The sequence below is a fragment of the Fringilla coelebs genome (assembly GCF_963513975.1).
Source record: "Fringilla coelebs genome assembly, chromosome: 5".
NCBI classification, from domain to species: domain Eukaryota; kingdom Metazoa; phylum Chordata; class Aves; order Passeriformes; family Fringillidae; genus Fringilla; species Fringilla coelebs.
Window position 1 is genome coordinate 33,202,877 of NC_140033.1, and position 24,576 is coordinate 33,227,452.

Sequence of the window (24,576 nt, forward strand, 5' to 3'; positions counted from 1 at the left end):
CCAGTATTCTTCTGCGGTTAAGCAAGCAACTCTAGTTCTTATCATTCCTTAGATCTTGGAAATACTGCAAGGGATTCCTAACCATAGGAAAGTAGATGCTGAAAAGCCAGAATAGTGTATTGCTACAACTTTTGGCCGCAACTGTGCTGGAAGATCGTTATATATGTAGAAGTACTTCTGCCACTTCCACGTGGCAAGTATGTGATTTACCCAGCCAGAGTTTCTGTATGTTAAGAGTAGTGAACCAATAATAAAGTACTCTGCCTGACCACCAAGCTCAGCTTCGCTTTTTCATTTTCAAATTTAAACAAAAAACTATGTTTGTAACTGTACAATGCTTCAGAGGACAAAACAGAACTGATTTGCCACCTTGTTAGAAGTGTTGATAAAACATACAGTAGTCTTTAGCAACAATTTTCTGAGACATAAAATAGTAGGACAAGAAGGTTTTAGGGACCAGCAGGTGGGTGAGCATTTTGATACTGTCCTACTAATGAGATTTTTCTGAATAGCTTCAGGATGATCCCCTCAACCATTCATCTGCATCCATGATTTCATCCATCTATCCCTCTGTAACCACAATTTTGCTTCCTGAAGAGGCTGGAAGGAGAAAATTGACTATCATAATAAACATCAGCTTTTAGTCACTATTACTTCTTTGTTTTACTCCTAAGCCCTTGTCTCTCTTGTTGGCATTTTCTTAAATTCTATGATTTCTTTGTCACAATTTGTTATGAAATCTCTCATTTTCTGATAGCTGACATTCTTCTTTAAGCTCAGTTCCAGAGGAATTGAACGCCTCAGTCTCAGGTTTTAAAATAAATATACCTACCTATTCCGGTCTCTGAGAAGAGAACTGAATACAGAAAGTGAATTTAAGTGAAAAGCCCATATGTAAATAAACTATCCTTTCAAAAATAAATACAGTTTTTCAAGCCAGTCTTTAGGATTTAGAGTTCTGCTTTGTGGATAATTTCTTTTCAACGTACAGAGTAAGCAGTAATGCCTCCAACAGTTTCATCAAAATGGCCAATGCCCAGGAAAACACATCATAAAGTGTGCAGAAATTATATGACCTGATCAGGGATGACCACCCAATAGAGGATATGCTATGGGTCAGTTTAAGTTATATAAACATTGATATATTAACTGCAGGAGGGGATTCTGTTACCTTTTTGAAGTCTCAGAGTCATGAACTAGGATTGTTCACTTTTAGCAGCAAGAACTGCACAGTCACAGCAGGTCATCACTAACTTTGTGGGAGTGGAACTAGAATGGGACACTTAGGATAGAACTGTAATCTGGCACCACATGGCCTCTTTGCAGGAGGTGGGGAATCCAGCACACCATGGTCGTGCTGCTGCAATATGTGAATGGTCCAGCACCATGTGGGAAGTGTGGGCAAGAGATGCTTTGCACACATCTTAGCCACAAAAAAGTAGCAATGCAAAGGCAAGAGGCAGCATAAGCCTTTTGAACATTAATAGGATGTCCGCAGGGAAGAAAAATGCATACATAGGCTCACATGCTGAATGGCATGGTCAGTATATAAACAAATAGTATGTATTAGTACCATAACACCACTGCTAACTTTAACAAAGATGGATTTGCTCTCATAAAAAACCCCTCATATGGGAGTTGTAAGGAGGAGAAACAAGAAATTAAAAGAAGGCAAGTGAGTCTGTTCACTCAGAAATGTGGTAGCAACAGTAATATTTAAGACCAGTTTTCTTGGGGGAAAAGTCCATTCAATTTTAAAAGGAAAAGGTTATTTCATGTTCATCATGTAGTATTTAAAACAACTGGATAAACAAGAGTAAATAGGCTTAAAAATCGGTTAGTACAGTTTGTTTTCAGAGTGGAGTGATTTCTTCCAAGGCATACTGTCATAAGAGTAATCCACTAGTTCCTGGAGGTCTGTGATTGTGCAACTATCTCCACTTTTATTAAAAAAGACAGGAAAGGCACATTCTTACTTTTTACTAACATTCACATTCATTACCATCACATTGCTAAGAGAATGTGATCTCAGCATACCTTAAGGCTCAAAAATCAAAAGGTAAATAGAAATACACAACCATTTACAGTACTAGGAGTTTAACAAGAGGATAATATTTCATTTAGATGTGACTCATGATTTCTACATGCTTCAGGTATGCAACAGTGATTTGTATAGGGACTGGGCTGTGTTAATTGAAGAGGAAGTTGCAGTGAGAGACTTGCTAACATTTGAAAGGCAGCTGTCATTCACACATTCTAAGAACTTTAAAAAAGCATAAATATCACACAAATCTGGAATCAGGAAAGAAAAATAAGAGAGGTGTTAAAATACAACTTCAAGTACCAGTCTAATGAAGCCGACATAAGTATGGTTGCTAACTTCCAGAAGAGCTTTTCACCTAATGGAAGAACTGACAGTTTCTTTAGAACACCAGCCCTTTAAGGATGAGAGGGAAAATATAACCCAAAACATCTAATCCAAAAAACAACACCGTTTTTTTCCTTATGAATAACAGTCTCCACACTCCTTGCAGTCAAAAATTAGAAAAGTACTTTAGAAAAGTAAACACTTTCAGTATTGACTTAAAAATTGACTATGTGGAGATATTGATAGAAATAAGGGATTGATACTAATGTATTCTATGAAAGAAATGTAATTTTGGATTGGTAATGGAAGTATCCTAACTTCAGTACAACCAGAAGACATATTTTTTTAAACATTTCAAAATATTTTGGCACACAGATTTTATACCATGATTTGGAATACGTAGACTTCTCAGTCAGCTGTTCCATGTATCTACATGCAGGAGATGATTCAATTTTTGAGGAGATTATTCAAGTTTTGCAGGTGACTATTCGATTGTTATAGTATTTATAGTATTTACTGTACTCCTGCTGCTAAGTAAACAGTTTTATAAAATAACTCATGCCCTTGCTGTAATAAACAGAGAGAAGATAGGAATTGCACTGGTAGGACGACAGGATCCTCACTTTCTTGCAGGACAGCATACCTTCTGCTAGTAGAAGGAAGGTGTCCAAGCTGGTGCTTTCCAGATTGGTGCCGGGGCTGGGACTGACTGCAGTTGGTTTGGCCAGTGTCACAGGCAGCTGGAGACAGGCACTGAATGTGGCCGGGCATGCTCAAACACGTATCCCAACTAGCTGCTGGAAAGTGTGGGTTGCTTCACTGACGAGAAGGAATGGAATGTTGGAAGTATCTCCCATGGCATTTATGATATCAGTCGGCTAGCATAGATTGGGAAATAGGACAGAACAGGTACATTTACATTACTGGTTTAATGTGTGATGGAGGTCATGTTGAGTGTAATCATCCTACAGCTGGAATTCCATGCATTCCTCCCATGCACTATAGTGCTGTACGTGAAACAGCTCCTGTCAGGGAAACAAGAGGCTGTGCACGGTGGTGCCACACAAAGCGCAGCAGCCATAAAGACCCTTGGCCACTCCTCTAGGTCAGTAGACATGGCTTGATCTCACATAGCTGCCTTACAGCTACCTGACCTCCTTTTCTGCAAATATTCCTCAATAACAAAACTAGCAACTTCGGTTTTGACACTAGCAGGGCACATCCACAATATTCTCACTACAGCAGACTGTGAGGAAGAACACACAGTTGTTCATGAAGTTGTATCTTGCTCCTGGACCAATTTGCCAGTGGTGGTGGAAAGCCAGAGCTAGGTCAAAAGTGGAGCTCATCCTCCTGTTTTCGATGTGGTATGCAGAAACTGAGCCCAGGGTTTTGTCATTCAGAGTGGACAGGCAAGCCAGGAGATTTTGAAGCCTCCATATGAGGTTCTGTGGCCAAAGGGCCTATCCAGAAGGGTCAGCACACACAACACATGCTCTGAGAAATGCCAGGACAACATCTCTTTACATTGGCACAACCATTTGACATGTTTCTGTATACAGTCTGACAATTTAAACTGTAATACATATGAAGAACTGTATTTTCCAAAAGAAAGAAGCAAAATACATCCAAGTAATTCCAAAATTGATCACATGGAGAATCACACAGAATTTATTAAGCTGGAAAAGACCTCAGACCATAAAGTCCAACCTATGACTGAATAACATTGCAACAACGAGAACACAGCACTAAGACTGGATGTGGCACTTTGTTTAAAACATCTCCAGGCGTGTCTCCGCCACATCCACGGCCTGTCCATTACAATGCCTAATCACCTTTTCTGTGACGAAATTCTTCCTAAACCTCCTCTGACCCAGCTTAAGACTACGTCCTCTCGTATGTATGAGAAGTTGTATGTCTCCTCACAGCCGAGCTGTCCTGAGTTGCAACAGGGAAAGGTTTGCTCCCACCAGGCACATTGGTGGAAAGGAGCCGCTGCCTGCCACCTCGGGAAGGGCCCGCCAAAAGGTGCACGCAGCCTCCTCCCATTTCTCCAGCCACCTTTAGGCTAAATTTGACACCAGGGAATGGCGTTAGTGGAGGTTCAGGGCTCGGTCTGACGCTGCTCACTGCAGCGCATTCCCGAGCCCTCCGACACTCCGCAGCAGCCGCGGTTCTGTCTGTTCACAAGCGTGCCTGATACAGCGCGTTTCCGTCCAGCGCGGCTGCTCCAGCTCCGATACCGCCGCTCTCTCCCACCCCCGCCGGAGTCGGCGCCCGCAGCCCCGCCACTTCCCCGCCGCCGCCGAGAGCGCCTCCCACAGGCCACCCGCGCCGTGCCGGGGTCCGCCCGTTCGGCGGTGTCCTCCCTGCTCCCATCCGCCGCCCGCCGCGGCGCGACTGCCGCCCGGGACCCCCTCTGCGAGCCCGGGAGTAGACGGGGCGATCCTCAGCCCCATCTCTCACCGGGGCGGCGGGAGAGGCGCTAGCCCCTCGCGACAGCCGCGACCAAGGGGGGGCGGCCGGGAAGGGCCGCCGGCGCCGGGCGGCCCCGCCCCGCTCATCCCCCCGCTCCCCCGCCCGCCCGGCCGCGTTCCCGGCGGGCGGCGCCGCGGGGTGACGGGCGGGTCTCGGCCACAGCCGAGTGCGGCGCGTCAGTTCCGGCGGGGAGCGCGGCGCGGCGCGTGGGTCGGAAGCGCCGCGGCGGCGGCGGCGGGGAGCGGAAAATGGCGACGGCCGCGCAGCTCACGGACGAGGAGCTCTTCTCGGAGCTGAGGCGCTTCGGCTTCTCCCCGGGGCCGGTCACCGAGAGCACCCGGCCCGTCTACCTGAAGAAGCTGAAGAAGCTGCGCGAGGATGAACGGGCCGGGGCCCGCGGCGGCGGCGCCAACAAGACCCGGAACAGCAACAACAATAACACGGGAGCCGGAGCGGCGCCGGGCGGAGGCGGCGGCCCCGGGCGGGCGGCCCCGGGAGCGCGGCTGGCCGGCGCCGAGCACCCCTTCCTCCCCGGGGCTGCCGCCGGAGGCGGCCGGGGCCGCGCCGCAGCCCCCGGCGGGGGCGGCAAAGTGCTGCTGGGCTTCAGCTCGGACGAGTCGGACGTGGAGAGCAGCCCCCGGAGCCAGGCCGGCGGCAGGAGGGAGCGCGCTGCGCCCCTCTTCCGCGGCCTCAGGCCCGCCGCCCCCCACGGCGCCTGCGGCGTGAGCAGCAGCTCCCCCCCGGAGGAGGCGGCCCGGCGGAAGCCCAGCGCCTGGTGGGGGGCGGCGGCCAGGAGACCGACGGCGACTCAGGGTGTGAGGGAGCCCGGGGACGGCGAGGAGGACGACGACGACGACGAGGAGGAAGAGGAGGAGGAAAAGGAGAGCGAGAAACAGCGGTGGAAGAACCGGACCGTGAACGGGAACCGGCTCCTCTCCTACGGAGGCAGCAGGGACAAGTACTCGGACTCGGAGGAGGAGGAGGCGGCGGGGGCGAGGGCCAAACAGCAGGAGGAGTCTGCAGTTCGCCGGCCCAGACGGAGCCTCAGCAAGTCGCCTGCTCCATTCATAACAAGCAAATGCGCTGCAGCCGGCGCTGGCGTGATGGAGACGGGCCAAGAAGGGGTTGGCGGAGGCTGCGGTGCTGGTGTGCTCGTAACGAATGACAGGGCGGCGGGGGCGGCTGCTGCCGGCAGTCTAGACAGGGGCAGAAATCAGGAGGAGGAGGCGGCGGCGGCGGTGGGGGGAAGAGGCGGAGGAGGAGGATGTGAAAATCTGGACTCTAGTCCTCCCAGCCCCAGATACCGCATTGGCCTATCCAAGAAATCCCCATCAGTATTGTTGTTGCCACCACCGCTCACGGACGTGGACAGCGGCAAAATCACTGACCCTCCAGGCACCATTAGGAAAGCGACCAATAATCATGTTCTCAGCGGTGCTCCTGGTACCTGTAATGTTGAATCCAGGATCTATTCATCTACTAATAGCCTTCCCCCGGGTGGAACCACCTCCTCCCTTAGACTCAACCACTCCAATCATACGGGTTCAAATCATACCTACCTGAAAAACACCTACAAGAAGAATCTTTCTGAGCCCGAGGAGGAGCTTCTCCAACAGTTCAAAAGAGAGGAGGTATCCACCACTGGAGGCTTCAGTGCACATTACCTGTCCATGTTCCTCTTAACTGCTGCATGCTTGTTCTTTCTGATACTGGGATTCACATACCTGAGAATGAGAGGTTCTGGAGTAGCTGAGGATGTGGGAACCAACAGTAAGTATTAGGTGAAGGGTAAGAGCAGTTTCTGCAACTGGATGTAACAACTGTTAATACGCCTTTGCGTTCCCAGACATCCCTTACTGAACAGTTCTGGGTTCCGCTTTAGTATAATCTCTCTTTAGAGGATGGTGCACAGAGAAATTGTCTTTCCTTATGTATGTGCTTTGCAAGCTGGTGTAATAAGCTTGTAAGATATTTGAGGATAAACTTAAATCCCAGCATTCCCTGCTGTAATCTGTTGATACCTTATTTTCTAGCAAGTTTTCTTCCCAAAGCAGTTCTGTGAGTTTTGCTCAATTTAGCAGGAGTGTGGTTAATAGAGAATTGGTGAGGTAAGGCTTTATGTTAATCTTGCAGGAGTAAGTGCGCACAGTTAGGTACCTGGGATTCCTGCAGGGCTAAGGTTTGACTGTAGTTGTTTGGTAATAAAGCAGGTTGTTTTCATTCACGTGTGCTGGGGCTTGAAAAGGATCCTAGGTTGAGATGACGTTGCACACTATGACAGACTTTGTGCAGTGAATCCTTCACCTATTGTGTATTGATTTGTAATAAATGATTCCTTCTAAATTTAGTTGATAATAACGTTTATACATGAATTTAGTCTGTGCTTTAGTCTGAAGCTTTTTTTTTTTTAAATACTGAATTTGGGAACTTCTTTAACATGTGGAATTAACTTGGAATGGATTTAAAACCTACTATTTTCAAGTAATGAAGAATATAAAAATGGAAACATACCACCTAAGGGTGGTGATTCATGCTAATTCAGTTCTTGGCTGTTTTGAAATGGACAGTGGAGATTCTAACATCAGAAACAAAAATCATGCCATTGCTGTCTTGATTTTTCATTGCTTCTGGTAAGAAATCATGCAAAAATCTGGTTTTGGGATGTAAGAGTGTTAGAAGGTTCTTGGCAACTTGCACTTTTCTTGAAATGATTGAGGATGGTGTGTGGGGTGTATGCAAGTGTGTACATTTTTTTTAATAGAGAGTAGAGGATTTATGAACTCATTTGTGGACATGTATACAGTGCCTTGTAAGGAAGGATCTGACTGTTACCTTGGGATCTGCTAGATGTCCCAGGGTAGCAGTGTGGGCTGGCTTTTTTTCTATTCCCTTTTGAACTTTGTTCATTACGTGAGGGTAGCAGAATAATTTTAAATTCTGCTTTGTGCTCTTTGGGGGGGTGGGGGCGAGTAAAACATTTGGTGTTGAAGAAGGACAGTAGCAGCAAGGACTTGGGGATTTGCAGTGGTTTCGTTGCAATGGTCCACGTGGCTTTTCAGTCTTGTTCAGTCTTGTTTTTTGAGCTGGCTGTGAACATACACAGGTGGGCTATAATTAGACACAGTATTGTGTGACTGTTTGGACTGCTCATACTCTGGTTAGCTTCTGGCCATAACTGTTAGAGGCATGCCTACATTTTCTTATGTACGGATAAGCTGTATTCTTGTACTAGCATGTATTATATGCTTCAAAACTTAACCCAGCTGGAACTGTTTACACAGGAAAAATTGGGCTCTTCTTAGAGGACCTTGCTTAGGTTAGGCTGGCTAGTCAGTGCTCTGGTAGCCCAGTGTTACTTGGTAGTTCAAGTAAACCAGTTCTTGGCCTGTTCTTACTTGCTCTCTTTTCAGTGGAACTCTTGAAAGTGGATTTCCTGAAGAATTGTTCTGGCAGTGGCACTCGTATTTCATCTGTGCTTCCTCACAGCCCCAGGCTTTGCTGCAACATAACAAATGGGAACGGGGAATAGTGTCCTTTGGCAGAAGCAAACAGCAGGTTTTGTGGCTAGCTCCTTTGACAGGAAGAGGAGCAGGCCACTTCTTTTAAGTAATGTGGGAATGAGCAGGGACTTACCTTGCCCATATGTTTAGCACATGCTTACTAAATTCTTCTGAAATCAGCATATGGAACAAAAATACGGTGGGTCTGTAGAACAGGCAAGAACAGACAAGACATGCTAATAAAGACTGATGTTTACTGAAAAGGGGGAGAACCCTGTCTTCTATTATATGCTTCCTAAGCTTAAACATCATCCAAGAGAGTCCCTTGACTCTTATGCTTATATGGGTGTATTGTCTGTTTTTTTAAATAGAAGCAGAAATGATTCATACTTTAAAAATAATAGTATATCTCAAAAACAGCCTTATCATTTAGTGATTGAATATTGAGATTTTTCTGTCTTTTAGGTGGTTGTAGGTTAGATTCTGTTGGGTGAGAGTGATTTGATAGTGGAAAAAAATCAGCTATTTTCAACTCCAGTCTGTGTCATAAAAACTTTTAGGGTTCAGCAGAGTTGCAATATATGCATCTAATTATTATGCTTACTATGATAAAGCAATAAAGACAGTTATTTCTATATTTGGTGGCTTCTTATTTTAAATTTGCAGGGAATGATGCACAGTGAGCTTTATGTTGGTTTTCTTAATAGTTAATTGCCTAAAATTAAATGCAATCAAAGTAAGGTGATTGTATGTTTGTGGCACTGAAAAATACCTATCCCACTGAGTACAATCAATATCAACACTTAAATATTTGTCAATCTAAGAACAGAGGAGGTGTGTCTAATGAGAGGGAGGCTTAAATCCAGGTGTTGGAGTTGAATTTAGGCCAGGTGGAGTAATATAAATGGGAAGGGGTGAGCAGAGTATTTCACAAGAGACTTGTCACTTACAGTGTGCATAGTGTTCAAATGATTTCTTATGGAGTGCTCTGAAATAGCCATGAAGTGCTTTAGTTTTTTCACATGTAGCATAAAATGTTCAAAGACAAATCAGAACTGGGCTGATTCTTCTGTATCTAAGCTATAAACATCACTTGAAGTAAGCTTTTTATGCATTTTGCTGTCTAAAATACAGATGGGGTTTTTCTTAAACCCGCTGAAAAAATGAACTGCTCTTCAAGTTCACATAAAAGACCCAACTAATGCTAGTGCCTGTTATGCTTGCTATCTCTGGCAGTGCTACATTTGTAAAAGATCAGTTTGGGCTTGGTGCTGGTAACCTCATTAATTTTGCTCTGGCTCTGGCTGTAAAGCATGTTTTGTTAGCACCTGCCTTCAAAATACCGTGGAATTATATCAACTTCTTACCAAGCCAGCTTAGTATTTTGTCAGGAAGATGGTACGCTTTAGTCTACTTTAGTTCTTCAAACCACGAAGAGGTGTGTGAGTGTGTGTATCTCTTTAAACTGTGGTTTTGTGATGTTACTCTGAGCATCTCAAGTGGCTGTTCCTGGAAGTCAGTTCTAAAGTTATTTTTAATGAAAGGTTGATAACTGTATCAGATGGGTTGATGTTGCTTTCAGATCTGGTTCACTTTCTTTCTGAAAGATGTGGGTGCTAGTACAGATGCTGTTGTAGTCTGTAATCTGAAATAGGTTGTATGTAGGTTACTTCTACCATTTCTGCTCCAGTACTTTGTCTGGGAAGCAGTTGATGTGACAAAGAAAAAAACAAAACAGAACAAAACCATCACAACAAAAAATGAATATTGAAAGTTTCAGGTAGGTCTCGTTTAAAGTCTTATTTTCTTATAAGAAGCTTTTTAAAGTGACATCTGTTGCTAGTAATTTTGGTCTTTCTATGATACTTGTTATAAAACAACTGCTAGGAGGATAATCCTTACTATATTTACTACAACTTGTGTTTTTGAAATGTTAATTCAGGGAGACTTAGCAGTTGTGCATATTGCAAGCGTAAGCTTAAGCACATCACAATCCTAAAGAGTTTCATTCAATTCCATTCATGTTCCTTTGTTCTTGACATCTAAATCTCGCAGGTGTTAAAGCTTCTGTGGAATTTTATGCAGGGAATTTAATTGCTAAGAAGTTAGACTTGCTGTATAAAAGACAAGATGACTGTTAAGCTCACAGGTCTGCAAATTACTGTTGAAGTGCTGTGGTATTTCACAGATAACTGTTACAAATTTACTTGCCTTCTGAGATCACCTTCTCAGAAGAGTCAATGTATTCTTTACAGTGTTGGCTTTAAGAGAAGAAAATTAGTTGTGGATAGGAAGTATTTATGGAAGAGGACATAGTAAAGGGAGGGAGAAAAATGAAAAGATTTGTAGTGTTTCTGTGTTCTGTGCCTATTAACATTGCTTGTGCTTTGCAAGGGATACCCTGACTTGTATTTGACAATGTAACAACTTCTATTGAAATATTACCATATTGCTGTTTAACTTACTGTATATTGCTTTAAATCCTAGTTAGCAAGTATTTCTCAAATAGGTGATATAAAAGAAAATCCTGCCGTTTTTCTTAAAGACTAATCTCTGTTGTAGCAATCTCAATTCTATGGCTTGATGAGTTTTGGATCAAGATTAGTAGATCAAACAAGAAGAATCCCTAGGCTGTCTTCATAAGGTAAATCCAGGCAGAGTAGTTAGATTTCCTTAGGATTCTTGACATTCTAAACTCTCCTCTTCCTTATGCTATGTCAGAAATTATTCTTTAAAATGAGGAATAATTTGGCCTTTTATCCAGGAAAGTCTAAGTAATTGCTGTGTAGTACAGAATAGCTCAGCTGACAGCTTCAAGAGCTTCCTAAAGGATTACAAACACCTATTAACCTTTGTAATAGATATGGAGTATAAAGTATAAATAAGAAAATTGCTCAGCAGTGTTTGAAACAAAAACAAGGGAAATTCAGAATTCCTGTTTTTAGGGAGATAGTGGTAGTTGATACTTTGTTCAGAATATTTATGACTACTTTGCATTCATATGCTTAAGTGTGCTGCTGTTAGCAGATGTGCACAAAACGTTCCTTATGCCATTACTGTAGATTCTTATTATGACATTTTTTCAACATTACTGTTGGAAGCTATGAGTTTTTTTGGAGTAATTAATGGAAAATCTGAACTAGAATCGCTTATGGAGCAGGGATGCAGAAGAGCTCTGACAGGAATCAGTCTGTTTTCATTAGATATCAAAAAGTAATCAAAAGTTTGCACTGCATTCTACAGTGCATAGTTTTCTCAAAAGCAAATTTCATTTCTGATGTGAGAAAGGTGATCCAGAATCTGAAAGCAGATCTGGTTGCAACTTTTACATTTTAAAAAGCACTAGAGACTAGAAAGGTGTGGGAAAGCAAAAAGCAGACTTGTTTCATTTAAGAACCTCAGTCAACTCTAATACTGTTCAAGTGCAATGCAGATCTTTCTGCTTAGGACAGATGCATAGAGTGATAATGGATGCAGTGGAAATATTTTAAAGAAGAGCCCATGATACACAAGGACTTAAATTTCACGTTGTAGGAGCCCTACTTTGCACTTTTTTATAGTCTCTAATTATCCCAGTACAGGAAGAGAATCAGGCCTGCAGTCCTCCTACTCTGGGATACAGTTGTGTTTCTAAAAATCATTTACATTTAAATCCTTTTGAGATCTGTGTTTCATCTGAGAGTAGTAGATTTCAAACTTTAGCTTGACTGCTTACCCAGCTAAGCTGGCAGGAGTTGTGGAGTTGTACCAAACTGATCCCTGTCATGCTTCTAGACTTGTGCTTCAGTAACAGTATGAACATTTGAACAGGCCAGAACTGCTGCTTGAGAAAGTTGCTTCACTGAAAAGCTAAGGCAAGTAAATTAAGCAATTACAGTGGTTTTTGGTTGATGAAGGTGCTATTTTAGTGTCATGGAGAATCAGAGTGTTGTAATCATGAGGCATATATTCCTTTTGCCTATATAGCTATTGTGAATGTATTCTCTGCTAAAATTAGTTGTCTGTTGTGATTTGTGTTAGGTTGAGGGGAGTAAGTTTACTGGTCAGTGACTGTGAAATCAAGCTATATTAAAAAGAAAAGGTTTTTTTAAAGAAGAATCTCTTCATTAGTACTTTGTCTTGTCTGTCCTTGGCTCCTTCTATTTTTCCTGGTAGATACAGATCTGTGGAAGAAGGTAGCAATGCCTTTGATGTGATTATAATAAATAATGCCATGGTGTAGCTCAGGTCTTGATCAAAAGTAACCTTGGTAGCATCTGCCCACAGAGTTATTCTGATACAGAAAAACTTGTTGAAAGGGGCAGTGGTACTGATGGAAAGAAGCACACTGATCTGTGCAGGGATAGATTGAAGAACCTCTGCACATCTTAAAGCTGAGCTCATGTAGGTTCCTTCTTTGTTAGAAGGCTTCCTAGAGTTTATAATGTTCAATGTGGAGTCCTATTGTTCTGTACCTCCCACAATGTTATTTAGTGCCGTTTTTCTGTTCTGCTTGTGTTTACATTCTGCTGTGCAGTGAGAGTAGGTGTATGTTAACCGTGAAACAGGCAAATGTGGTGCCTGTTGGGCATAGCTTGCTGGAGGAGATGTGCTGTTATGGATGGCATTTTGCAGAGGTGAATTCTTTTTGCAGAGGAAAAGATCAAATTTTCTTACCTGTAAGCAGGAGAAATACTTATACTTTTACATCTGCTTGTGTAAAAGCAGGTGTGGATAAAAGTGTAAGGAAAGTGTAAGGCACTATGGGAAATAGGGAATCTGAGCTGTGTTAAAGGATATGTTCATGTTTGGGTACTTTATCTTTTGCATATAGTAATAATGCATGTTCATTTTGATATAAACTCAGAAAAAAAACTAAGAAGGGAGCATTGCAAACATCTAAGAGAGCCATATTGCTGTACTGTTTGTACAGGGACCTTTGAACCAGGAGTAGAAATACCAATCTTTTGAGTACTCATGAGAGCTCATTCATTCAGAATGGGCAGGTACATCTGCACAGTTTGATTTGGTGATCCTGGGTGTATTATGATCAATGCCTGCTAAGTTTTACTTCCACCAGGGAGGTGGTACTCCCTGCAGAAACACTGTTGACTGTCGTTTCACTTGTGTACATTGAGCATGGATGTGTCAGCATACTTCAGAATTGTGCAGTGCAGTGGCTTTTTATTTATAACTTTAAACACTTTCTTTTCTTTTGCCCTTCAGCTAAAGGTCCTGATTATTGAACTAACAACAAAAATGTGCAGATTGAGTACAAATGCCCATGAAGTGGGGGGAAGAAAAACCATGAGACGTGAAATCCACTTGTTTTGATCTGCTGTGTAGGATGCGTTGTATTAAAGTGATTACTTTTGAAGGAGAGCAGACTGGAGGGAAATGACATGAAAGTAGCAGCCCTGGGAAGGAGCTGTCCTGGTAATTGAGGACCTAAGGCCAAATAGGGTCTGCCTATTCCTCCTGTAAGGAAATGAGTTAGCGTGTGTTAGCCTTTGTCACTCAGAAAATGGGAATGTACCGAGCTGCTTACACAAGCCTTGGGATCAGACTAACTATATGGCCAGCTCCCTTAGGCACAAGATACATCTGAGGAAAGAGAGTTAGGATCTTGTTCTGTAAAGTTATTTTTCATAGTTCAAGCACTGAGTTTTATGCTACTACGTAGTGACCTACATACTACAGAGTTCTTATCTGCCAAAGGTGTGGTACAGTTTTATTGCCCCTGGTGTTTGAGATCTTGGTAAGACCCACTTTTATTTCCTTTCTGTCTTCTCTTTTTCCTGTTTCTGTATGGCAGGTGAGTTTCTTGCCAAGAAAGGTTTTGGTTTTTCTTGGTTTTTTCCTCCTCTCTAGATCCACCATGGTCATAAGTGTGCGCAGTACTGCTAGAAGATTCATCACCTTAATCCACAAGCTGATGATGTAACCTTTTAACTAATAGGCATAACCTATTTAATTAATGAACAATGATGATAACATTAGTTCAAGTTCAGTCTTAGTTCAAGCAGACTCTTCATCTGAGTAAAGGATAATGGTATGTTACTCCAGTTGTTCCCGTTGGATAATTTTTATTTGAACCAGGTAGATTAATCAAACAAATCATCAAAAAAGCAGTTGCTATGGTAGACAGCCTGGAAGGTTAGCCAGCTCTTCAGTCTTAGTCTGGTGGAGTAAAAATGGAAGTAACTAAATATTGCCTGGTGTCCAGTCAAGTGTTATGTTGTGTATTGCTGCTGAGCTCGTCCTGATTTTGAGCCCTTCAAAGTTCTACAGTATATGGTGTGCAGTTTTCCTTCTTCTCTTAACTAGTATGGATACTTGTGGTAAACTGACTGCTGCTTCCTCAGTGAACACTCATCTTTGTTGTGCCAAGAGACCTGCTAGCAACTACCTCTGTATGTCCTGCATAGAGCACCTATTTTCAGTGTTCTGCTGTTGTGTTCAGGCTATGTAAATGTATTGTTCAGCAGTTCTGTTGCTCTTAGTGCAGCAAACACTGATATACCAATGTGTGCTGAATGATTAAAAGGACAGAGGTGCAACAGAACCCCAGTTTTAAAAATGAAAAATTCCTGTGATCTGTATCTTGACTTTGTGCTCGTGATCAAATGTTGCCTTTGGATGTTGTAAACTGTTCATACTGTTACTAATAGTTTGTAACTGAAGTCTGTCTGGAAGAAGAGGTTATAACTGTGTTTTTATTTTGTAAACTCTTCAAGACAGAAATCCTTACTTGTATGAAATCACAGGATATTTGTATCAAGACTGGGCCCTTTGGCAGAGTGACAGTGGGTTCAATATTTAATTGCAGCTTCCCATTGATTCTTAAACCTTCTGTGTTTCAGTAACACTTGCTTTATTAGTTTGCTTTCCACTTTGAAGTTTGGAGTTTGAGGAAAGCAGGATGCTTCCTAGTTTAACATAAAACATGTTGTGTTGCTATGCTTTCAAGATGGAGTTTCCCCTTTTTTCTAAATTTGTGTTCATTTTTTGAAGTGGTGGGTATGTTTTTAACATTATAAAATGTAGGGAGCTAAAATTATTTGGGAGAGGTGCAGAAGAACACAGAAGAGCTATTTCAGAATCCTGTTCTGATTCTCTACCTATAGTAAAGTGCTGGTATGTGTCTGAAGTCTAACATTTCTCCTGGTAATGTTTTGCAACTGTTTATAAGAGCAGTCTTAGTGTGGTGGGTTTTTTATTTCCTATGTATACACACTAGCCTGTAGTGAATACGTTGTGCCTGTGATTTTAACCTAATTTTTACAATGTACAGCAAGTGCACTTTTGGGCCATTTTCCCTAATAGAACAGAGACAACTGCTTCTTCTATTTTTTGTAATATGATGCAAAAGAGCATGCATGCAAATACTGTTACTAAAAAATATTTCCTTAAATAGTCTTAAGAACTGATAGCTTTTATAATTTTTAGTGGTTTTGATCAGTAATATGAGTACTAGAATGAAACTAATGTTATTATTCTAGTGAAATAGTATAATCTGATGAGAAGCTTTCCCAAAACACTTGTGTCTCTTCTTAAATATGAATTAAATTGGCATGACTTGCAGGAGCATCTTTCAACATTCAGGTGTATTCCAACCAGCATTTAAATCTACCAGGCAGGAGTAGATTTGAATCTTTCTAGAAAGGGTGATACAGCTAAACAAAGGAGATGGTTATTTTGTTGTAATTTGTTGGGCTTTTTATTTTTTTGTTTAAGTAGTGAAAACTACAAAGAGAAATTCTGGTAGGTCATATCGTTTTACCTAAAATAATGAAGACTCTTATTTTCAGAGCTGATAGAATATGTGTCTGAAGTATGTATCACAAATAAGATTTTCAATTCTTTTGGAGGGGAGCTTTGTCGGTAGAGGGGAACAACATGAAATTGTTGGTTATGTCGTCAATCGTTACATCAATTACTCACAAACAATTAATTAAAATTAGATTGGCTGGAAAAATCATCAATAAAAAGCTTTAAACAGAGCCAGTTGAAAAAATGACTAGATGTTAAGGAAAGGTTCAGCCATTTGTAGAGTTTGCTAATCCTTGTGGCACATTATGCTGCTCTTCAAAATTGACACTGCCAAGGATTATTCAAACTGTAATGGGGTACTCATGTAGAAATACAAAAACCATTTCCAGAGTGCACAGAGATGATCTGTATAGAAGGAACTGCTGTATGATTTGATGTCTTACTATCAAAGCAGAGAGATTTAGCCTACTGGTTCGAAGTGGTTTCTACCTGAATTAGAGAAATATGGAGCTGGAAGGTAATGCAAAACTGCTTGTCTGTTTTGAGCATTGAGTAATTACAGACAGGAAAATAAAGGCAGGATTATTTTATATAAGAAGTTTGAAATATGGAGCTCTGGACTACATTTAATGCAATAACTTGTTTGTTTGGTATTTTTCTGGCATTTTAAGGTTTAGGAGTTCTGAGAGACAATGTTTTAGAATTATTCTTGACACATACACGGTATGTCACTGGGTAAATTCAGACCTTGATCCCAGACTTAAAAAAAAGTTTTGAGTTGTAAAATTATTGAAAACTAGTTTCAAGATCATGTTTTCTGATAGCAGTGCTTCTACTATAGTTTCTTACTCTGGTAGCAGTACATTATCCAGCTGATGTATTTGTTTTAAGAGGAAAAAAATCTGATGCAAAACATTAGGTTATCCTCTTACAGAACACACCTGTGTAAGACAGATATTGGAAATGTTACTACTTCTGTTTTGGGGTTAGTCTTGTGGCTTGGTGGATGAAAAGGAGAGAAGTACTTTGCAGGGATGAACATTCTTGTTTCTGCAGAAGCTGGTAACTTGGAGGTATATGTCACAGTGCACAGTCTCTGAATCCTGTGGGTGAATGGTATTTGAGGCTTTGTGTCATCACACTGAGAAACGAGCTGCTTACAGGTTAATTGGGATCATTCTTGTTTCTGCCGCTGCAGCTTTACAGCTCCTTAAAGTTGCATTGGAATTTTGCTTTTTCATCTATAAAATCAAATTATCTCTACATTCAGAGATAGATTATGGCATTACAGTGGTTTTGTTAAAAATGTCACCTTAAAATGTTAGGAGGAACATAGAGCTGCCGAAGGGTTCAGAGGTGGCTTTTATAGCAAGGAGGAAGAGGACTCTCAAATGTGTATGAGTAATGAATGAAGTGAAGTCATGAATGTTAGGGAAGGGCTGAATAGTACTTATTACTCTCTCTCACCTCTGATACAAGGATACATGTTTTAACTTTGTAGCATAAGTAGATGGTAAATTGTTCTTTGAACTCCATTAGAATGTGAGCTTGATAGCCTATTTTTAAGGCTGGCCAATTGTTGGCATGGTAGGGGTCTCAAACCCGTTTTGAGGAGGAGCCTTGGGAAGTGTATGTTCAGATAACAAATCTTTTATTAATAATTAATTCTTAATGTTTAGTTTTGTAGAATAAGAATTTATCACTCTTACAAATATAGTTGCATATTCTAAGAACTGTCAAGAAAGCTTTCCAACCAAGAATGCTGATGTAATATATTGAAATACCTTAGGCATGTTGGAGTATGTGAGAACTTAGCATCTGTGACTGAAGCATGTGGGAGGATTTGGTAAGAGATTAGGTTCTGGACAAAAGAAAGAAGGGTGTATTCAGAAGAGGAATTACTGAAGTTAAGGAGTGGCCTTATTAACTCAAGTGAATTGAGGTTATGTGGTAAATAAATGCAGATTGATTAACAGTTGTAATTGTATATGCAGCTGATAAATTGCTGCAGTTGCATTTTGCATACTTGCCTCTTAAGGCACCAGTCATGCTAAACTAAATAGCATGATGTGTAAAATGTACTTCAGTTTTTGGTTAACAATAACAATCACTAACTTGAGAAGGATTTCATGGAAATCCTATAGCATGAATTAAAATAAGGAGTTTTAAAGATTGCTAAATTTTTGTGATAAGTATTTTTGAAGAGATGGTTGATATTTTTGGTCATTGTAACCACTATGTATTTGTGAAGGGGAGGCAAACATTGACATCTCATCTGGCTTGCTTAACAAATTCAAGGTGTAATTTATGTAAATATGAAGTTGCCCAATGTGAGACTGATTTTACTGGGATTGTGATGCTGGGAAAGTCTAACCACCACCATAGCCTCCACTTAATTGCTGGACTGCCCTAGCATATCTAGAATTTCAGGTGACAGTTTTCAGTTTGTGTTTTTGCAGGCATGGAAATGTTGCATTTGTGTTTGTTTTGTGACTTTCATCAGTCCTTAAGTATGTTAGTCAGATATACTGAAATCTACACGCTTGTGTCTTGTGTTTGTACCCACCTTCCAATCTAAAACCACTACTCAATCAAGCTTTCATGTATGCTGAATAGCATCGACCCTGGAGTATGTAATTATCCTTGTCTGGATAACTAACAATCAAACTAGGTGTTTAATTCTATTTTAGGCTGTTTAGATTAAATGTTTAGTGTGCTGGGTGTGTTTGTTTGCATTAATGAATGAAATAGATAAAACTTTTTAAAGTAGGTAGCTTGATAATCCAGTAAGCAATTGCTGTGAATTTGGACCTATAGAATGAAATAACGAAGTGCTGTAGGGCTTGGTATGCAAGTCTTCAACATCTGCTTCTATCAGCTTTAATTAATCTTATATCTGAATACAGTATTTGGATGTTCTGTGAAAACCAGCCCCTGTGTTTGGGTGGTTTAGCTTTAGATTAGCTTTTTTTTCCATTACTGTATCAGAAGAAGCCAAAGGGCTTATTGGGTTGGTAACATGCTTAATTTTTTTCTGAGCTGAGGCACACAGAAAAACTTGTTTAAGTTGCAGAGAGTCAAGCGTTCTTCATCTAGCACGTGTTTTCATTGTCCTCCTGTTTTATACGTGATTTGTTGGTTGTAATTGTAGGAATGTGGATCTTACCATTGCTACATGTAGGAGCAGAGAAAGGGTAATGGCTTCTACTTCAAACTTCCTTTCAAAACTAAGGTGAAACAGATCAACATTCATCTGCTGACAAGAGTGCTCCTGAAGTTCATGCAGTTAATAAAAATCACATTCTTTTACAAATAATTAGGTTTTTTCTTAGAAAATTATTTTTTTGTTTCTTAACCATATTCACCTACACTTGACTAAGGTTGGGAACCCTGTTTTGTAGGTTGGTCCGTAGTTTCTTTTGTATCCTCCATTTCTCCTAAATGAGAAATCTAGCTATGAATTTGATCTAATATGTCAACCTTTATATTTCTCTTATATTTCCTGTTTATAACTAAATTATAAATATAACTGATCAGTTTGAGCATGGTTGTGGATCAGCAGTCAAGATATTGTCAATCAATCTACTCTTGGATGGGCAACTCTTAATATTTTGTGGATACCTATATGCATGGAAGTGCATGAGCTCTCAGTGTGTCATTGTAGAGCTTTGTTGTATGTATTAGTGGTGAGTAAAAGAGGGGTTTTCCTTTTTTAAATTGTCCACTAAAATGTAAAACCTTCAAATTATTTCAAATTATTTCAAAATTGAGTTATTAAAGCAAGAGTTCAGCAAATGGCAAGCACAGTTCTGTTAGTAAATAAATGGCTGTGAAGTTTGTTGATACAGAAAAATCTAGTTTAACCTAAATGCTACTATACTGCATTATCAAATGCAGAGTTAGGGCAAAGGTTAATAGATGTCTCTGTTATTTGTCTTATTATGGATCTTGTTTTTATCTTAACTATTGCAGTGTTGTCATAATGCTACAGTGTTGGTATACCTTTTTAGTATTTTCAGACCCTAGAGTGAATAAATTTTTTTTTTTGTTTTTTTTTGACAGTCAAGGATCCTTTTAGTGAAGAACTCAAAAAAATACAAGTAAGTAAAACCACTTAACATTGAGATTTTTATCTGTCACATGATTGTATACAAACAATATAGATCTGTTCAGAAGGATGCAGTTTGCAGGAAGTAAATGCACTTCTTGTAACCGATGTTTTAATTTTTTTTCCATCTTGGGCAATATAAGTAATATTACAAGATTTGGCTGTGGCATGCTGGTTGCTTCATACACAGTGAAAATAGTACATAATTTGTGTTGTAAAAAGAAATGAGTGTTGCAAATTTTGGGACTGAATTTAACAGTTTTTCACTTACTGGTACCATTTGGCTCTTGAACCTTGAAAGCACAGCTGGTAAGAGATGATTGACATGAAACCTGATGATCTAATTTAGTGTTATAGAAGAGCAAGGGTTAAGTCCTTCAAAATGGATTATAAAATTTCTCTTTCACTTTGATTCCATTCTGTTACTTGCTCCTATATGTATTTTTTTGTCTGAAGTATCAGGCTAACAATTTTTGAGATGTTACCTTTGAAGCTATCTGTATTATTCTCAGTAGTGCAGCATGCGTTCAGGTGGTTCTCTCTTGTGCCTTGAATTGTGAACTTAATGATCTGCTTTTGCTAGGCATATATAAGCAAGTATTGCAAGATAATTTTGGAGGCTTTGGGGGGGCCTTTTTTTTTTGTTTACTGTCTGGGATTTGGTGTTTTTCTTTGCTGGACTGGTGGGTTTTTGTGTCTGGGATTGAACTCACCAAAAGTGAGTAATTGCTTATTAAGCAGGTGGCCTTGGCTGGCTTCTTGGATAGAAAATGTTTCTGAGTCTCTTGAACAAATTGAATTTCTTGAGGCAAATTCTGGAGATTCTTGCAAAATGACTTTACCAGTGTGGAGAGAATGCATTTTGTTCACTGGACTTGGCCTGAGAACCTGTTCTATATGTTACTTACTCCTCTTTCTGCTGCACTGTTCCATAGTAATCCTCTTGCATGCTTGATTGTTTGTTAGCTACAAAGGTTATACTGTTCAGTTGCTTCTTTTATGCGGTCCAACGGTTAATTAGAAAAAAAAAAGATCGCAGTAATATTTCTCATATTCATCTCACTGTAGCTACTAGTGAAGTCATGGGTGTACCTACTGGCAACTAAATGGAATTTGAAGTACTGCTGGTGGTTTGTATGTGTGCTGGAGGACTGATTTTCCTCCTCTGCCATTCACAGTGTTTTCTGGCCAGGAAATTAGATTGGTTAGTTTCCTGAGGAGTATCAACTACATCAGCTTAATCTCAGTGATGGTTTTGTAGTACCAGAATAGGGAGAGGTGGTGCTGGTAATTGTTGATGGTGCTGTTGGGAAATAATTTGTCCATTGTTTGAGTGATGAAAGAAGTATTTTGCTTTACTCATAGCAATTTTCTTACAGGAAAAAAAATTGGACTATTCACATTTTTAAATTATGTCAATAATGCTGGTGCATCAGAGAATTAAGCCTACTATAGTTACTTTTTTTTCCCCAAAATTAGTATAATCAGCATATGCACAAACAGGAAAATTACTTTTTTGAGTATTTTTTTGAATGAAGGCTCTAGTCTTTGCCATTTGATAGAACTTCAGCATTTCAGGATAGCCTTTAGTGTACGTAATTGTTTGTGTATGTAATTGCATGTTCTTTGTCTTTGTTTTGAATAATTCCTTCTAATATAAAATGGTCCTGGTTATATTTAAATAAAACTGCTTGATATCTTGATAAGTTTAACTCCAAGTAAGTAGCAATTATATGACATCTCATATTCATGCTTCTTTTGGGAATTAGGCTTTTTTGTGTTACGGTGTATGCAGGAAGTATCAACAAGATAGTTTGCAGCTTTCTGGTGTGCTTTGTTTTGGCTTTTGTTTGGTGAGGGTGGTTTATTTGGTTGGTTTTTTTTTAATTAAATTACTATAGTTTGAAGGTAGACAACAAAAATCTTCCTTTGCTCTGAATTTTATGCTGGAATGTGACCAGATGGTACTTTAGTGTGGCTTGTATAAAATGTCACAGCACATTTATGAAGAATAAAACTTTTATTTTTACACAGTAGCCAACAAAAAACCACCCCAAACTCAATTTCTTTTGAGTCATTTCACTACTCTCTCAGTAGTATCAAAATACTACTGAGAGTCTCCTGGTTTTAACTGGCAGATCCATCAGAGCCCAAGCTGCAATCTAGTTCAGCTTCAGTCAAGATCTGAAAATTCAGTGTGGTGTGTACTTGGATTCAAAATCTATTGCCTGCATCATTGTTGGTGTGTGAGACATCACAGCTGTATGTTTAAACCATGGGGTTTTTCCTCATGGTATATGAAGATTTTGGGGGTAAAGGGAAAAAAGTACATCTGTACTACTGCTTGTTTTAACATAAATATGTTTTTCTCATTCTAGGAAGATGAAATAAGTCTCATGATGAAGAGCTTGTATGCACTTCATGATAAATTGGCACAAGTAGCAGGTAACACTTAAAAAATATTGTGATGTAACATTATGGCAACAGCTACAAAAAAGCCCCTGCTCAGATAGTGATTTGCATTAACTGGGTTCCTGATAGCCATTTAGAGCTCCATTTTGGGAAACTGGATATCCTGTTTCTAGTTCACTTACACTGTGTTTTTCCATCAGTATTGCATCTTTTGCTGCAATGTTTGCTAATGAGATAGGCTCTTGAATATTGTGATCCTGTGTGGTTTTTGACCTGATGCCTTAATACTTTAGTAATTTCATTTGGTTAAAAGTCTTAAATTAAATTTACTATACATGAAGAGGACTGCATGGGTTTCTTCAAGGTCATTAATTCACAGTGGTGAAAATAAAATATTTTGCAACAGTGATAAAATGGTTACTAATAAAGTGAACAGTAGTGGTTGAACAAGATTGCCTTGTTAGATAAAATGTCCAACTTAACCATATGACTTATATAGTAATGAAATGTGCTGCATATAGTAATGTCAGATTTGGTGCTCAGGGATACTATGACTGAATATTCAAAGTAAAAAATAGGGTGGTTTTATCTAGAGTCATAAGGAACACAGCTTTAAACTGCACACATAGGAAATGGTGAAGTTAAGGCTGTGATTATAACTTTGGCATCTGGTAAATGAGAGTTAGATCTCAGTCTGTGTCATGACTATTAAGCCATTTTTATCATCCTTGTGTATTTAACCCATCATGTGTTCAGGAGGTCTTACTGGTCTTTGTGCTAACTATTTGTTTGGCATCAGCAAGTTTTACCAAGAAGGCTTTTCCATTACCATCAGGTGCTACAGACATTTCGTAAACATGAAAAAATGTGGAAGCAACTCTGTGTCAGATACGAAGCTGACAATGGAATATGTCAAGGCTTTATAGGAAATGTGTGAGAAGTTTGAGCAGCTCTGTAATACCCTTTATATTGCAACAGTAATCTATCTTCATGCAGAAACATTTTGTTTCCACAGCATTTACAGTGTCTACTGTGAATAAAAATAGGTGTTTGGACAACCCCCCCCATATTTTGGTTTGTTTACAGCAGAGGACCCCAGAATGGGTCAAGTTGGAAGGAACAGCAGTGGGTCATGTGGGCCAACCTCCTTGCTCGAGCAGGATCATCCCAGAGCACGTGGCATAGGATTGCATCCAAATGGTTCTTGAACATCTCCAGCAAGGGAAGCATTCTACATGTTTTCTGGACAATCTGTTCCAGTGCTCAGTCATCTACACAGTAAAGATTTCTTCCTCACAGTCAGGTGGAACTTCCTGCGCATCAGTCTGTGCCCATTGTCTCTTGTTCTGTTGCTGGGTACCACCAAGAAGAGCCCAGCTCCATCCTCTTAACATCCTCCCTTCAGATAATTATAGCATTGGTGAGGTTCCCTCTCAGTTGTCTCTTCTTGTGGCTGAGCAGGTCCAGCTCTTTCAATCTTCCTCATAAGAGTGATACTCCAGTCTCTTGATCATCTTTGACATAGACTATACTATAGCAGAGCGTTCAAGGTGATTGTTGCTGTTCCTTGCTTAGATCACTGTCATGCTGCTTCCCTCTCTTTTGAAGAGTGTAACAGCTTGCTGTTTGTTCAGTGTGTCATCTGGCCCTCCAGGGGCCATACAGTAAAAAATGTACTTGCATGGGTAAAAAGGTTTGGCACAACCATGAAAGAAAGGGAGTTTTCTTTATTAGCTGGGGGTTACTTCAGTGTACAAATCTTTACCTGTCTGCCTTATGAAGAAGAATTTGTATGCTCTAAGACAGCTGCTTGCTTCATCAGGTCTCAAAAATGCATTTTTCTGTATTAGTCTATTTCTGGCCAGAAGGATCTTCAAATGCTTCCTTTTGAAAAATAGAACTATCCTTTCTGGTTAGGTGGTTCTCCATACTGGAGCTGTAATGTGAGATTACCTGGT

General features: G+C 40.3%; 1 protein-coding gene across 1 annotated transcript in view; it reads left to right on the forward strand.

Annotated features, from left to right (window-relative positions):
* Nucleotides 1-5,041: 5,041 nt before the first annotated feature.
* LEMD3 (LEM domain containing 3) overlaps nucleotides 5,042-24,576 on the forward strand; it is a 41,280-nt gene continuing 21,745 nt past the window's right edge. The window contains exons 1-3 of the mRNA XM_084206618.1: nucleotides 5,042-6,616; nucleotides 20,161-20,198; nucleotides 22,585-22,651. Coding sequence (XP_084062744.1) covers nucleotides 5,095-6,616; nucleotides 20,161-20,198; nucleotides 22,585-22,651 — 1,627 coding nt within the window. The 5' untranslated portion in view covers nucleotides 5,042-5,094. The remainder of the gene's footprint in view (nucleotides 6,617-20,160; nucleotides 20,199-22,584; nucleotides 22,652-24,576) is intronic.